Consider the following 17,500-nt stretch of genomic DNA (forward strand, 5'->3'; position numbering starts at 1 on the left):
GAAAATCATTTCGGAAATAGTTTATAGATTATACCTTGGCGTGAATTTTACTATTATTTCCATTATCACAAATATGAAAAATTTTTTTAAAATTATATCTACATTTGACTTTATCTCGTATATCGGATAACAATATTGTTTGTTGAATTTTTTTTTAAATTGTGGCCTACAACATTTTGTTAAAATGCTTTTTTTTTCAGAAGGTTAATTTCAAAGCATACTTTTTTAACTTTAAAAAAGCAAAAAAAAATTTTGGTTATCTTAAAAAGAGAAGAAAAGATATAAGAGTGACATACTACTTTTGTTTTCATTCATAAGTGCTTTTTTTTAGGAAAGTTTATTAGAATTAATAAATCAAAAAAAAAAAACTACCACATCTTATTTTTCGCATATATATACAGGATTACTTTTACGTTTTGGCACAACCATATCTTGAAATTTTTCACATCGTGATTCTAGTAATTTAATTCTTCCCTTCTGTTCATTATTTACTTTTTCCAGTTCCACTATTTTCTTGGTCATTGTTTTAACGTCTTCCGAATATTTTGCATTTTCTGATTTAAATTTTTCTACTTCTTTTGTCAAACTGCTAATTGAATATCTTTCTTTATTGTGCTCAGACATAAATTTACCAAGGATTTCATTAGCCTTCGAATGATCAGCTTTTAATTGATTACATCTTTCTCTTAAACGTGTATTTTCAAGAATTAATGCATCTCTTTCTTTCTCAATAATTTCAATTCTCTCTTTTAAATCATCATTTTCATCATCCCTGTCTTTTAAAATATCTTCAAGTTCATAGATTTGATCTCGACACTGATTTAAATCATCAGTTAAATTTTCTATTTGTGATAAATCAATTTCCCTCTCTGATTTTAGCATATCAAGATCTCTTTGAATTACTCTTATTTCACTTTCTTTATCGTTAATAATATTTTTTAAGTCATTACGTTCTTTTCGACCGTCCTCTAATTCATTTTCAAGAGTACTGTTCTTCTTCTTCAACCTCTCCACAATACCCTCAATGTCACTTTTTTTTTCTTCATTTTTCTTGATGGTCTCTGCTAATTTGTGTTCTAATGTTTGAACTTTAATTTGCATTTTACGTTCTAAATGATATACTAAGTCTTCTCCAGATAAAGCATTCATTGTTAATGACAGTAATGATAATGCCTTTAATGTACTTTTCGACATTAATTCCATGGTCATTTTTTTATCATTTTCCTCAAAACTAACTTTAATAAAATGCTCCTCCTCATTTTTTTTTAGATACTTCCCTTTTGAAATACTAGTATTTTCATTGATACTAGTATTTTCTATAATAAGAGATTTTAAAAAATCTACAACAATTTTAATACATTGATCAAAGTCAGCTTCTAATCTTTGTTCTTTTTGTAATGCCAGATAGCTTTCACGAGTTAATGAAACAGTAAATATAAAAGATGGTTTTTGATCATCTGATAATTCAACGATAAATTCCTAAAACATTAAAAATATCACAAAATAAAATTTTATATTTATACTATTAATTTATATATACAAAAGTAATTTGTAATATTATAAACACGTAAAATGATAAAATTATATATTTTACCTTATCAATAGCAGCATTTTTGATTAAAACTTTTATATTATACAAAGCATGTCTATAATATGTGTATCCAAATTTATACGAATAATTTAATTTCTAAAATTTTACCTTTTTTGAAAAACTCCTTCAGACGATGATGATATTTTTACAGAAACTGGAGAATTAAATAATACTTCCATATATTACAAAAGAATGATGCAAATATTTAATTATATGGACTTTTTAAGAATACCTACTAACTATAAGAAGATGACACCTAAATATATCGTTTTAAGAAAAATTATCAAAGTGGTATTATACCAAAAATATTTTAACAAATTAATATTTAAATTATTGCCAACATAAATTTAAGAAGTTGAGTTTAGAAAAAATAAATTATTATTAATTTAAATAATTAAAATCGGTAAAATTTACTTTGTTTTTTTTATAAATAAAATTAACAAACATAAATTATTTTTTTTCTAATTTAAAATCTTATAAACAATGTTACTTAAAAATTATTGAAACTTGTGATATCCCATTAATATTTGAAGTAATGAAAGTTTTTTAAATTACTAAACATGTAAAAAAATTTTTTTTGCTATCAAATTTTTTCATTTTCAAAATGCAGATTCGTGATGATTAAATTAGAACAGAAATTTCAGTGAATCTAAAAAAAATGCAGATTTTTAAGTCTTGCAAGAAAAAAATTTTTTTTTTCTCAATTGAAAATTTATTTGAAAAAATAATTTTTCTGTGCTTTTTCATCACAGGAAAAACACAAACGACATAAAAAATTTATTTGAAGATCTAATCAGTTGCTCCAGCATTAATAAGTTGCTACACACATTAACTTTTTGCAAATTTTGTAAAGTTTTTAAACATGATTATTATAAAACCTAGAATTATGATAGAAATAGATGAATCAAAATTTGGAAAAAAAAAGATATCATAGAAACTATAAAATTGGCATGTAGGTACTTTTATGGTAAATAAAAAGAAGTTGAATTAATTAAATATCAACCAAAAATACTATATACTTTTTTAGTTTGTTCCACTTAACTACCATATATATATATATATCTGATAAAATTTAGATAAATTTATTTTATCATTGAATAAGTGTTTACCAATAAAATTTTCCGCTCTATTAATAAATGTTACTCTATAAAATTTTATTTATTTTTTAAACTAAAAATATAGACATAACAACATCAACAATATATATAAATTGAAATGTACATAAGTGATATAAATATTTTTAAAAGGCACATTAAAAATAATTTCAAGAATGTTAAATATTCAATATTTTTTCTTTTCTTTTTTTTTTAATTGTATTTTTCTAGCAACTTTTTAATATAGTAATATTTATAAATATATTAGGTTATATAAAAATTACCATTATACCTAATATACTTTTGGTATGAAAATTTTAATTTGTTTTAGTAGCAAAAAATGCATAAATATTTTTTGTCCTTTTTTTTTTTGAATGTAAATAATATTAATGAACTTTTGTAATAAGCCTTTCAACTAAGCATTCAGCATCTCCAAGATAAACATCTGGAAATTTGGAATGCCTTTCAAGTTTAACTTCTGTTACCGTTTCTTTCCATGATTTTGGTATAGAAGAAATACCAAATTTAGCACCAAGTATTGCTCCTGTTATGCTGGCATTTGCTGCTGTATCACCACCCATCATTATAGCATTAATGATACCTTCTTCAAAACTTTGTGCATACCTTAGATTATAAAATGCTATTTGTAAAGCAATTCCTAGATAATCAACTGGTAATTCTTTTTCACCACGTATTTCTCTTAATACTTCATCACCTTCCTGTGGATGGGCACATTTAGATGAATTAGATAAATGTTCAAGAATTGCACGTGATTTAGCTGACATTCTTGCTGTTTCTAAAGCCCTATTCCTATCACCATACATAAGAAGTGATCTAATAGTTGATGTCAACACACGAACTCCATCAATAGCTGTAGGATGTGGTTGGGTAATTCTTGTTAATCTATTAACTAAACCGCTAACTAATGTTGATGGTTGTCTTGCTGTAACTATAGCTGTTGGTACAGCAATATTTAAACACATATTTGATAATGATCGTTTATTTATATGATTAGCATTAGCATTGAGAAATGTCTCCAATTCTTCTTCATTTTTTAAAAGTTTATCAATTAATGGATTTCTATTTTCATTAAAATCAAGTGATCCAAGAACTGTAAAAATAGAATTTTGAAATTCAATAGGATCACTTTTTTTCCATCTTAACATACTTTCAAGTAAATCTTGTATCTTAAATAACGTTCTTTTTGATAATATTCTTGCTACTAACATACAATATTCTGTTCTATCATTAACCTAAAAATAATAAAAAGAAAAATTAGTTTAAACATGAAATGGTATATTATGTTATCAGAAGAAAATTCCTTTATTTTAATTATAAGATAAAAATAAAAGAAATATTCTTATTAAATAATCAACTTAAACTAACATTTTAATATAAGAAGTAAAGTACTTTTTTTTTAATAAAAAAAAAAGAAGAAATTAATAAATCTCAAAAACTAGTGAAACATCAAAAATGGGTGATGTTACAACAATTGAGAATAATGTGGGGGAAAGTATTAGGTTAGAAGAACATTACCATCCCCGGTGGAAAATTGAAGACAGCAGATCCTCTTATTGGTAAAAAACCATTAACATCTTTATCTGCCTCAATTTGATCTTTAATATCTTCACTACTACGATACTGATAACGACATCCTAATGCATCTCCTATTGCTTGACCTAAGAGTGCTCCAACAGCACGTTCATGCATTCGATCTTGCATTTTTCTTTTACTAAATAATAGTATGCTATCAATATTTTTAAGATTTACACTTTTGATAATTGATAAAAAAAAATCTAATAATATTAGTAATTTATTTAAAAATAACTAAATGTATTACTTTTATTTTATTTTTTTTTTTAAATTTAATACCAAATATAATGTGTGAATTAATTTTTAATGATATATACCTAAAATTAAATTTATAGTTTGGTATGGTAAATAAATATTTAATCAAAAAAAAAAATTTTAAAATAAAAAACGATCATTGAAATTAAATTAGTAATAATTATTATTATTATAAAAATTATATATGCTAATTTTTATTGTAAAAAACTATTTTAAAATAAAATAAAGGTGTATATATATATAGTAAAATGAAAATCACGATTAATATTTAAAATAAAGATATATAAATGATAACAAAATATTTTAGTGATGAGTACTTTAAAATATTTAAATGATATGGCGTTTAAATATGCATGGGAATAGAAAATAAATTGAATGTATAAAAATTTTATTGTATTGTTTAGTTAAAAATATTAACAATATCTTTATGATAAATAATTGAAATAAAAAGGATATATTAAAAAATTTAAAAGTAATATAATTTTTATTTGAATTTGTTATTTTTGGATAACAAAAAAAAAAATGTTACATATATATGGTATGTAATATAAAATAATATAACAAATATAATTTTGAAAAAAAAAAATTTTTTTTATTTAATAGTTAAATAAATGTAATAAAATAACTTATATGAAATAAATGATATTAAGAAAAATAATAAAATGGAGTTTTAACATTGAGAAAAATATTGAGAAAAAAAAAAAGAATATCATGTGTACTTTAAATTAATATCGTTGAATGTAATGTTTAATAATGTATAAATATTATAACCAGATTAAAAAAACGAATATCGTGATTTTTGATTTTTGTTGAAACATTAATTTTACATTATATTATAATTAAGAGTTTTTAAAATACATTAACCATTATTCTTGTAATAAAAGAAATATATGGTTAAAAGATATAGCAATGTACTATAGATGATTGTATAAAAGGCACATGGTGTGTTTTAAATTATCAGATAACATATATTTAATATTTTTTGCTTTGCGCAAACAATTACATATATGACATTTTTCGATAATGGGTCTTCCAAATAACTTGATCAAATTAAATTGGGGATAAAATTTTTAAAAATGAATATTTGTCTTTGAAATGTATAATATATTTTAGTTACTATATTTTTAGATATAAAATAGACTGCTATTAACTTTCTTAGTTAAGTAACATAAATATTAAATCTACTTATCTTAAGAAATATATGTATATATATGATATATGTGTTCATTTTTATTTTAAAATTGTCATATATTTGAAATAGTATAATGTTAAAAATTATTATTTTTACCAATGGACAGATGAGCGAAGCAATATTTAATTTTAAAGGTTAATCTTTAAAATAGTTTTTTTTTTTTTCCTTTCAATACATCTGGTACTTTATGAAAAGAGAGACATAATAAAAAAGAGAAAATAAATTTAATGAGAAAAGCGGAAGGAAATTAAATAATTAAAATTAGCAAAAATTTGCAATATAATTTAAGACTTTTTTAATATTTATTCTTTAATGTATGTAAAATATCTAGGAAAAGACCATATTTACTTTTTATTACATATTCAAGGTTTTTTGGGTAAAAAAAAAGGTCGAAGAACGAGACAGTGCTTCTAATCAAATATTAAAAAGTAAAATAATAAGTATAATTTAATAAGCCATAATGTATAATAGAAATTTACAAATAATTAAACTAAAAATATACTTTTTAGATTATTTTATAACATTTTACTAGAAAGTAATCAAATAATGATTCTATAAATGTCCTTTTAATATATTTATATTGTTGATAGATTTCATTACATAAAAAAATTAAACTTTAATCACTAGTAAAATATAATTTTGTCACACATTTTAAATTATATGTATAAATATATGAGATTCACAAAGAAAAACAATAATAATAATTTATAAAATACTGTAGAGTTGACACCTTATACATTATTTATTGATATACATTTCATTGAAAGTTATACTTTTTTTTATTATTTGATAATAAAAAAATTAATAAAAGAGAATGAAAATCCTATATATTAATTAATCTTAAAAAAGATGCTTTATTTTGATTAATTTTATAATATATATATATATTATTTTAAAAGATACGATTTTTGCGCATAGTTTTTAAAAAAAAAAAGTATGGTTTTAAAAGATGTAATTTATATAAATATCCAAAGAAATATATATAATATTTTACCATTATCATGGTAAAGTATTGTTAGTAGTTTGAAAATTTAAATAAAACAAATATGATAAAAAGAAAAATTTTTTTTTTATATAGTTTAAAAATTTTTAAATGAGAATAGTTGAAATATTTTATATTACATTTTCTAATTCTATAAATATTCTATATTTTATTCACACTCTTTTGAGAAAAAAAAAAAAATTTTTTTAAGTGTATGTAATGATAATATGAACATCACATTGTTCTTGAAGAAATGTATATATATAAATGACGTCAAGAAAAGAAAAGTATATTATTAAAAGATATTAAAGTAAAATATGTTAATATTTTTAAGTTAAGTATTATAAAAAAATTAAAATGAATAAAAGATTTTGTCATTGATAAACTTAAACCAAAGATCATAAAATATTTTAAAGAGTGAGAGAAAAAAATATAGTAGTAAACAATATATAAATAAGAGAGATAAAAAAATATTAAGTATAAGAACTATGAACAGAATGTGAGTCAAAAATAAATGAGGCATGAATGAATATTTTTTCCTCATGTCCTATTAAAATTAATCTTTAACCTTTATCGTACATAGAAATAAAACTAAAATTATATTTTATATAAATAATAAAGGGATACAAAATTCTGTTTTTAGGAAAAAGAAAATTTATTTATATCATAGAAAAAATAAATAGTAAAATTAAAAGCTTGAGTGTAAATAAATTAAAAGCTTAAATTTACTAAAAAAAGTATAAAAGAAAATTTCTTTAAAGAAAAATAAATTAATTTTCTTCTATTTACTATATATATACATGACAATAATAAACTATTTTTATCTTGTTATCTTTAATCTTGTCCACTTCCTTAATATCATATGAGAAATGATTAAAATTATAAAAGTTAAAGCATTTATTTTAAAATGTAAACTAAAAAAAAAAAAAAATTAAATTGACCAAACATTAAGATGAACAAGAATAAATATCACTATTATATATATTATATTTTTTTATCATAATGATACCCTTATTGTAAGTATATTCTATTATGTTTTATATTATCACATATTTTATCTAAACTTTTCATCAATGAACAGTAATTGATCATACTATATATATGTTCTTTTATCAAATATATTAACTATAAGATAGTTAATTTTTTATTACACTAATTTAAATTGATATATAATCAAGGATATCATTTAAATATCTTATAAATTGTTTTAAAAAAAAATAATATTCAATACTAAAAGAAACAATTTTATATAAATTATTACTATTAGTGATAAGTGAACAAGTAATAAAATTTTATATAATTGTTAAATAGTATAAGATATAAATAAAGATAGTATAAAGTTTTTTAATTAATTATATAATGATTAATTATACTAATATAAGCAATATCTTTTCTAATATTAGATATATTTGTTATTTTCTCCCTACCAATACTATTATCACTTCTTTTTTTTTTCAGCTTTTGATATTAAGATAAATTGAAGTTATAATACAAGCAAGGGAAAAAAAAAATAGAAATATAAAATATATGTAAATAAAATTGAAATATGTTATTTACAAATAAATAATTTTTTCTAACAAAAAGTACTTAACTGGAGAATTTGAAAAATTTTTCAATGCCTAAATATTTAATTTATCATTCTGACATTGAAATGATGATATAAAAATTTTTTTTCTATTAATCTTATGTGAAAATTAATTCAAATAAAAGTATTTATTCTTTATTTGAAGTAAAACAATTTCCAAATAATTATTAGCTAAAAAGTAAAACTACGTATAATAATAAGAGAAAAATATTTTATTAATTAAAAATAAAAATAGAATAGTATATTCTAGAAAATAACAACAATAATAAAATTGCATTATATTGTTGGATGAATTGGTAGAAATTTCTATCAAAATAAATGAATAAAAAAAAGTTTAATTAAATAACATATATAGATACACACAATTTTTTTTATTTAGATAAAAATTTTTTTTTTTACTGTATACTTTAAAATAAAAAGTAAACACATCAATATAAATATGAAAACTTTAGCAATAAAAAATTTTGTTTAAGATGTAAGGAACATTATTTGAATAGATTAAAGTTATCAAAAAAAAATATATATATATAATAATACTTTATATATTAAAAGTATATAATATATTAAAAATAAATTAAAATTTTAAATATAAAAATAAAATAAATTATGATAAATTTATTAGATGAATCTATTTATAAAAAATTTATCCTTAACATCTAAAAATAAACTTAATTAAAAAAAAACATTATATTTTTTACATAAAAATATTATTCTAGAAGCTTTTCATAATAATACATATTTAATACACATCAATTCATAACTTATAGTTTATAAAATAAATAAGAAAAATAATGACAACTACTTAAAATATAAGAGAATAATTAAGATAACAAATATAATACTATAATGCTTAAAAACGTAGGCATTTGTTAAGAATGTTTAATTATAAAAAAAAACAAAATTTAGGTAGTAAGAAATATAAATAGAAAATTAAAAAGTTTTATTCACATGTCAACTTTATAAACATCACCATGGAGCCACATAAATTTTTTTTAGCTAAATTTTAAGAGTGAATTTTAGTTGATTTGCAAACATAAAAATCATTTGAAAAGAAAATATCTCTATAGTTAATTGGATTACAAATTGCTAAAAAAAATTTTTTTATTTCTATATGTAAATATAATATCAAATTTTAATAAATAAAATGTTAAAATATATTACATATATAATTTATAAATATCAGGTGAAATTAAATTTGAAAAAAAAAAGTTTACGTAGTTTGTTAGTTTACAAAAAAAAAAATTGGGTATAGTAAATTTCAACATTTTCAATATACTAATAATAATATCTAATTTATTTATATTAATATAATTAACATTGTTTATAATAATATGTTGATACAATTTTATATCATAATTATTAAAATATTTATGATAAAATATAATATTTATAAAGTTAAGGTATAATAACGGAGAATAATGATATATATATATATAACTTAATTATATGTATATATTTCTTACTTCAAAAAAAATTTCTAGAAAAATTAATAACCAAAAAGCTTTTATAAAAAAAATATATAATCAGTTGCTTAAAAATATTTATATTTTTGTATAATGATTTAATATTTGATAGTAGGTGTAAATGTTGACAAGAATATAAATATCCAAGTTTTCTTTTTTCGTGATGACAAATTTTATTAAGTGATCTTTGAAAACATTTTTACTATAATGTTAATTGTTATTCATTTAAAAATGAAATATCAATTTTTAAAAATACAAAAAGAATATTTAAAAATAGAAAGATAATTAAAAGTGTATAAAAATATTAAAAATTAATAAAAAAAAAAAAGTAAATTCAATAAAATAACAAAGTTAATTTTTAAAAACATTTTTATTATCCACATTTATATACCATAAAGATGTTTTACAATGTGTTTTGATATGTATAATTATTTAAAAAAAAGAAAACCAAAAACATTTTTGAAGTTATTTAATTTTAAATGTATAAATAAGACTAATAAATCATTCTCCAACATGTAGATTGATTTTTAAAGCATAAAATTATAATAACATATTGTAAATTTATTTAAAGTTTAATAAATATTATTTTGTTATCAAGATATAAGTATATATCATTTATTTTGACAATGTTTTTATGAAGAAATCAAAGAAAATTAATGATAATATATTTCTTTTTACATTTACCAATTATTATTTTTTTTAAAAAATTAACATTTTATAAATTGTCCTCATATTGTACAATTATTATATTTTCATTAAAAAAAAACACTTGTTACAAAAACAAATATAATATAAAAATAAAATAGATCAAAAACAACATTTTTTTTAATAAATACCAAACTTTATTCTTTTATTAATTATGTAGAATTAAGTGCTAACAAATTTGAATAACAATAACAAGATGATTTTCTTTTTATTTATTATAAAAAAAAATACTTCTATGTAATTGTTTTATTTTTATTTAATAATTAAAAAAAAAAATTTATCTTTGTATTATTAAGTAATTATATTTTTTTTTGTAAATTATTAAATGTAGCAAAAATAACGTGTTTTTTTTCGTAACAAGTATAAAAACATTCAATTACCCCACATACATAATTTTTTTCTATTAGAAATTCATTTAATTTTTTTCCCAAATTATAGATATATATTTTATAATAATCTAAAAATTAAAATAATATTATTTTTGTATTTATTTAAAAAAAATGAAAGATGATTTTTCTTCAATATAATTTTTTAATATTTTTTTTACTTCAAAATATTATTTATTTGCAATGTTTTAAGACAATTTATTTTAATAATTTTATCAATGAATATTATAAACAAAGATATTTATAGTAAAATATTATAATTTTTATCAACCAAAATAAATAAAAGATTATTTTTTTGTAGATTGTCAGTTAAATAAAATAAAAATACATTTTATTAATTTGTGAATTAATACTTTCTTAAAGAAATAAAACTATAAAATGTGTATTCAGAAATTTTATTTTAATAATGATATATGGAATTGAAAATAAATAATTTTTTTAAAAAATAAAAATTTTTTATAATTCATTGAAATTTAAAAAAGTTTCATCATAGTTTATGTTTTTGTTAAGCGTGAGGCATAACTTTTTTTTATATAAAAGTTATCAATTATATAAAATAATAAATTTTATATTATAAATTTTACTTTCCCTTTTTAAGAAAAACTACATTATAAAATGAAGCAATTTTTTTATAACAAATATCTAAAAAAAAATTATTAATGCTATTTAAAATTTTTTTTTTCTAATGAGAATTCATTTTCAAATAACAAAGAAAAATATCTTACTAAATAATTAATAATCTAATAAACAATACTTTTGATGAGATAATTTTTACTTCATGGTTATTTAAATATTAATTTTGTAATAACAAAATGGTTGTTTATAATATTTATAAAAAAAATATTTTAATGTTAAAGGTATTTCTGTATACTTATTAATTTAACAATTTTATTAACTCAAAAATTTTTAATATATTCATACTTTAATATTTATAAATAAACAAATAAAAACCTGTTTTGATAAGTAATCTTTTATAAATAATTTACTTTATGTAAAATTGTTATAAACAAAATTGTTTAAAATAACTGAATCATGAGGATAATTTATTTATATATCTTTGTGATAAGTTAACAGACTAAAGTATCACAGAAATTTTTATTTTTAATCTAATAACAATTTAAATAACATCATATAGTTTTTATATTAATTTTATTTTTTAAATTTATATATTTAACAAAAGATTAAAAATATATTTAAAAATTAATAGTATGAATATTTAGTTAAAAGAAAACGAAATGACAATATAAATGTTATAATAGTTTGCAAAACTTCTTTCATCTTCAAAATTGCTAAACCAATTGAATTTTTCTCATCATCACATAATCCAAGATTACCAAGAAAAATTGGTAATGAAAAAAATACAAAAAATGATGGTAAAAAAAGTTTAAACCAATTAAAGTATTGTGAAGATATACCAGAACTTGACATACTATAAAAATTTTTTACTTTTTTTAAATGATAACGAATTGTAATTGTTATACCATCAGTTAAAAAAAGTATAAAATATATTATTGTTAAAATTAAATTTTGCATTTCACTAATTTTATTATATTCAGTGGTAGCTGATGTCGTAACTGAACATATACGTATTGTCAAAAAAAGATAATTTGATATAAAGTAATATATTGTCCAATAAAAAGCCGATCCTAAGCATACAACAACATAGAATATTAATCGTATTTTAAGCATTTTATTGTATCCATATTTAAAAAAAAATAATTGAAGAAAAACTTCAAATGAGATAAATGTACCATAATATGTTTTAAAATGCCCACAAAATATTTCTAAAATAATTTTTATTTTACATATAATTTTTTGAAATAATCTTATACTATTTGGTTTTTCAATTATTATTATAAATATATATATAACATGAACTTCCAAACCAATATTATCAATAAAATCAATTAAATGAAAAATTAATAATAATATATTAAAAGAATTTTTTAGAAATTCTTTTCTTGTTTTATAAATACGCATTAAAACAATGAGATCAAGAATCATTGCTATGGTACTTGTCGTAAGATAGCATAATTGATAAATTGTATTATATTCAAGAGATTCCATAACTTAGTTTTTTATTAAAAATTTGTAGAAATTTATACTCTTATTTAAACAAAAATAAAAATATTGTAAAATAGTACTTTTTTAAATTATTAATACTTTCTTTAATTATACATTTAAGTACAAAGTATTATTAAATTATTATTTACTTAACCATGAACTAATAAATATTAATAATATTGTAATCATTGTTGTTTAAAAATAATAATATACTTACTATTATTATTTTTTTTTTATTATAATTTAAAAAAAGATTCATAAAAAGATATAATTATTATAATAACTGTAAAGTACAAAATATCCATTAATTTCTATTTAATTTTTTAAATTTTTCGGAAAGACTTTAAAATTGACTTTGAAAAACTATTTTTAAATAAAAAAGATAAAGTAATAAAAAATGTTGTTAAAGCATGAAGCAATTTAGAATATTTGTTAAGATCAATATAAAAATTACAGTTAAATAATAGATGAATATATATATACATAATTAAATGAGGTAAAGCAAAAAAAATACCATAAGAAATAAAAAATATTTTAAAAAAACCAAGAAAAATAGTTGAAGTATTTTTAATTTCTAAAATTTGCTTTAAATTTTTATCTTTATGATTTATTTTTTTAATCACAAGCATAATAATTAATATGATTGAAAATATTAAATATATTCCATTACATATAACTTTATATGCTATAAAAGTATTTTTAGAAATATAATACATTTTTTTAGAATATGAACAATAAAGTATACTTTCAAAAAAATAAATACTTTTGTTACAAAAAATAGTAATAAAAATTCCATTTAAAATTGAAAATAATCCATAAATAGTTAAACGAATATTATCATAATAAGTTTCATTAAATTTTAATAATAAAATTTGTAAAAAAGTTTCAAAAAGTATACAAAGAAAGTAGATGTTTTTGAAAGATGTACAAAATATATCAATATGTAATCGTATTTCAAACATTAGTTTAAGATAAATTATTACAAAATCAGGTTTAATTATTTCTACTTGAAAAATATAAAGTATATGAATAAAATATCCTATACCTTGTAATACATCAATAATAAAATATATAAAAATAACTTGATTATATATACATTTTAAAAATTGATCTTTATTTTTTTGTAAATAGTAGATAACACAAATATCTACATAAAGAATAATAATAGTAGAATAGACGTATAAAAATTTATACAAAATAGAATATACAATAAATTCCATTTATATTTTTACTATAAAACAAAAAAAAAAATTATATTTTTATGATAAAAAAAAATTTTTTTTATTTTTACATTTAAAAAGAAAGTTTTTAATAATATATCTAATTAACAATATTTCTTTCATTTTTCTTTTGAAAAATATCTATAAACAATGCCTTACTTCCATATTTAGCACGTAACCATTGATAAAGAGAAGAGTCAAACATCAACCAGAAATTTTTCTGCGACAATGACATTGAATTACTCATTAATTCAAAACCATTCTTGTTAAAAATTTCTTCCTCAAATTTAATTAATAAATCTTTTAGCTTTAAACTTTTTGAAAAATGAACTTCATTTTTTATACGAATGTTAAGATAATATATATTTCTTCCACAACGTTGACGAATAAGACCAGGTATTGATGGAACATTTACTAATGTCATCCATTTTGAAGATAAATTTAATTCATTTAACTTAGATAAAATATATTCAACATTATTTAATGGTACCAAATAATCATTATGAATTTCATTATATTTCCATAATCTTTTACTTAAAATTTTTCTTAGTTTACTTCTATCATGAATACTACTTTCTTCTCTACGTAAATAACAATCTAATTTCATATAGCATATAATTTCTTTTCTCTCCTTTAAACAATAATTATAATTATTTTTCCAATTGTTAGATAATTTTAAACCTTCTTTATATTTTATCATATCTCCAATAGCTATAATAAAATTTGTATTATCAATATTTATTATATCCATAAAGTCTGCCTCCTTATTTTTTTCTCCACATAATTTTATTTCATATCCTAATTCTGATATATTTACAGGTTTATATGAAAATTTAACAATACTTTCTTTATCAACTAATTTAATTTTTGCAGATAACAATATACCAATAGAATTTCCTGATAAAGGTATTCCATAAAATAAGGCATTATTATTTCCACTTCCAATTCCACCATTTTTTTTTGCCATAACAACATCACCTTTAGCTGTTAAAATTTCAAATTCAAAACATGTATGATGAAAAAGACCATATTTTTTGGAATCTGATCCAACACAACCATTCTCTATCATTTCATTAATAGTCATACTAGTATCACTAGACATACATGGAAGAATTAAATTTGTTTCTGATAAAATTTCAATTACTTGATTAATTGTAACAAAAGGTTCAACAACTATAAATTTTTCTAATAGATTAACTTCTAGAATACCATTCATTTGATTTCTTATAGACATATCAGGTAACTTATCATTATTTAAATTTTTTTTAAACTATAATAAAAAATCAATAAAAAGATAGAACTATCATCAAATAAACATACCTCTTCACGTAATTTATTTACCTTCTGTTCATGATATTTTTTTGGATAATTAATTTTTAATAAAAATTTTCCTTTTCCAATTTCTATATTTTTGATAACTTTATCAATAATCCAAAAAAATGGTGTTAAAAAAAACATAAAAATATAATGGGGAAATTCAAAAAATTTTTCTATCTCCATTGGTATATTTAATTTGTTCATTTGTTAGAAGGTTAATATTTATGTTAATATAAGAAAAAATGTAAAAAATTTAATAAACAAATATATTAATAATTAATATTACTGACTATGTTATATTGTTTAAAAGAATAAAAATAACGGTGTTAGCTACAAACTATTTTTATAAACAACAATCCATGGTGATATAGTAGGTAAGAATAAAAAGGTCATAAAAGATAATATTAAAGTGACTTTTTGGTAATGGTATATATATTGTTGAAAATAAAATAAAAATGTAAACATAATAATGATAATAATATTTTAAAATAATTTTACTTCTTTTTTTTATAGTATGATATTTTTAACAAAAACTTTAATTTTTTATTTTATAATTAGGGAATTTAAAAATAAATGTTATTAAAGTTGTTTTTTTAATGAAATTGTATCATATTAAAGATTTATAAACTTTAATTACATAATACTTTTTTCTATTAAAACTTTAATATTTAGTTTAATTTTTTTTTCATTGATGTAGTGTTTAAAAATTATATAATAATATAATTTAGTTAAAAATACCATTAACAAACATGTTATTTATTTATTTAACAATATAAACAAAAATATATAAATATTATTTATATTAAACATTAATAATATTTTATAATGCATTTACTACATAAAGATCAAAGTAATGTTTTATAAAATAAAGAAAACTTTAAAACTTTTAAATATTAAAAAACAACTGTAAAAAAATTAAAATTATTAAAAATCTATCTATTTTTTTTAATAATGTTTACCATATAAAATTTTAAAATAAATTTTAATATACAAATTTTTTGAAAAAAAAAGTTAATAAATATTTAAAAAAAAACAGTATTGTTAATTTATGTCATTATCATGAATACGAAAATTATATTAATTTTTTTAGCATATAATATAATTTTTATCAAAGGAAATAATTTTTTTGAACCTTCAATTGATGATTACAAATTAAGATCTAAATTTAAATTTGTTAATTATCATTTTTTAAGTAATAAAACTATGGCCATAACTGCTTTATATAAAAGTAATATTGCGTTAGAATTTTATCCTAAAAAAAATGGAACATTACCAAGAAATTTACGTTTAGTTAAAAATCCTAATTCAAAATTAAAAATGAGTAAATTTATTACTAAAAGTATAGCAAATATTTGGGATAAAGAAAATTTAACAGTTTTTATATACAATATTCAAGAGCCAGCAGAATTTATAACTATTGCTGATCAATATAATGAACCATATGAAATAAAAATAGATATAACAGATGTTCAGGAAAAAAATGAAATTTTATTATCCATGAATAATGATAATTTGACATTAATTGATAATGAATACATAAAAGTTGCATGTATCAGAAAGATTAATTATAATTTAAATGAAGTATTTACTTGGAAATATGAAAATAATTCTGATTACGGAATTACTTTAAAAAATAATAATGATAAAAATGAAAATGGACTTATATATTTAGATTATTTTATTGATGATAGAATTGCATGTGGTAAATACAAGTGTATGATGGGAGATAATTATTCAATTTCTATAAGTGTTACTTCACGTTATCCAAATGCATTTTGTTTGTCTAAAAAAGTTTATAGAAATATTGAAGAATCTTTTAATATTTCCAAACATATTGGAATTATTCTTGCATTTTTATGTGCATATGCAATTGTAGTAATTGTATCAAGAAATATATTTATTCAATAATTATTTATAATATTGTAGTTTTCTTTTTATTAACATATCAAACTTTCAATTCAGTTAAGCTTAAAAAATTTATTATTAAATAAAGTCTTTTTTTATTTTTAAACAAACAACTTTAAAACAATTATGTAATTAATTATTTCTAAAT

At 18.4% G+C, this 17,500-nt stretch overlaps 5 protein-coding genes across 5 annotated transcripts; 1 reads left to right on the forward strand and 4 right to left on the reverse strand.

The window, feature by feature from the left end:
• Window positions 1-378: 378 nt before the first annotated feature.
• SRAE_1000022600 (Hypothetical protein) lies at window positions 379-1,770 on the reverse strand (the record flags this gene model as incomplete). Its single annotated transcript, XM_024647034.1, has 4 exons — window positions 379-1,277; window positions 1,359-1,479; window positions 1,595-1,646; window positions 1,700-1,770. 4 exons carry the CDS (start codon window positions 1,768-1,770, stop codon window positions 379-381), a joined length of 1,143 nt encoding a protein of 380 aa, XP_024501152.1.
• Window positions 1,771-3,071: 1,301 nt separating this feature from the next.
• On the reverse strand, window positions 3,072-4,407 carry SRAE_1000022700 (ADP-ribosylation/Crystallin J1 family-containing protein; the record flags this gene model as incomplete). Its single annotated transcript, XM_024647035.1, has 3 exons — window positions 3,072-3,796; window positions 3,854-3,938; window positions 4,222-4,407. The coding sequence occupies 3 exons, from the start codon at window positions 4,405-4,407 to the stop codon at window positions 3,072-3,074; spliced, it is 996 nt and encodes a 331-aa protein (XP_024501153.1).
• Window positions 4,408-12,046: 7,639 nt separating this feature from the next.
• On the reverse strand, window positions 12,047-12,274 carry SRAE_1000022800 (Hypothetical protein; the record flags this gene model as incomplete). The annotated part of the gene is made up of 1 exon (XM_024647036.1): window positions 12,047-12,274. The coding sequence occupies one exon, from the start codon at window positions 12,272-12,274 to the stop codon at window positions 12,047-12,049; it is 228 nt and encodes a 75-aa protein (XP_024501154.1).
• Window positions 12,275-14,230: 1,956 nt separating this feature from the next.
• SRAE_1000022900 (Delta(24)-sterol reductase) lies at window positions 14,231-15,588 on the reverse strand (the record flags this gene model as incomplete). Its single annotated transcript, XM_024647037.1, has 2 exons — window positions 14,231-15,400; window positions 15,451-15,588. 2 exons carry the CDS (start codon window positions 15,586-15,588, stop codon window positions 14,231-14,233), a joined length of 1,308 nt encoding a protein of 435 aa, XP_024501155.1.
• A 1,062-nt stretch (window positions 15,589-16,650) lies between these two features.
• Window positions 16,651-17,355, forward strand: SRAE_1000023000 (Hypothetical protein; the record flags this gene model as incomplete). Its single annotated transcript, XM_024647038.1, has 1 exon — window positions 16,651-17,355. The coding sequence occupies one exon, from the start codon at window positions 16,651-16,653 to the stop codon at window positions 17,353-17,355; it is 705 nt and encodes a 234-aa protein (XP_024501156.1).
• Window positions 17,356-17,500: the final 145 nt, after the last annotated feature.

The sequence above is a fragment of the Strongyloides ratti genome (genome assembly GCF_001040885.1).
Source record: "Strongyloides ratti genome assembly S_ratti_ED321, chromosome : 1".
NCBI lineage: Eukaryota > Metazoa > Nematoda > Chromadorea > Rhabditida > Strongyloididae > Strongyloides > Strongyloides ratti.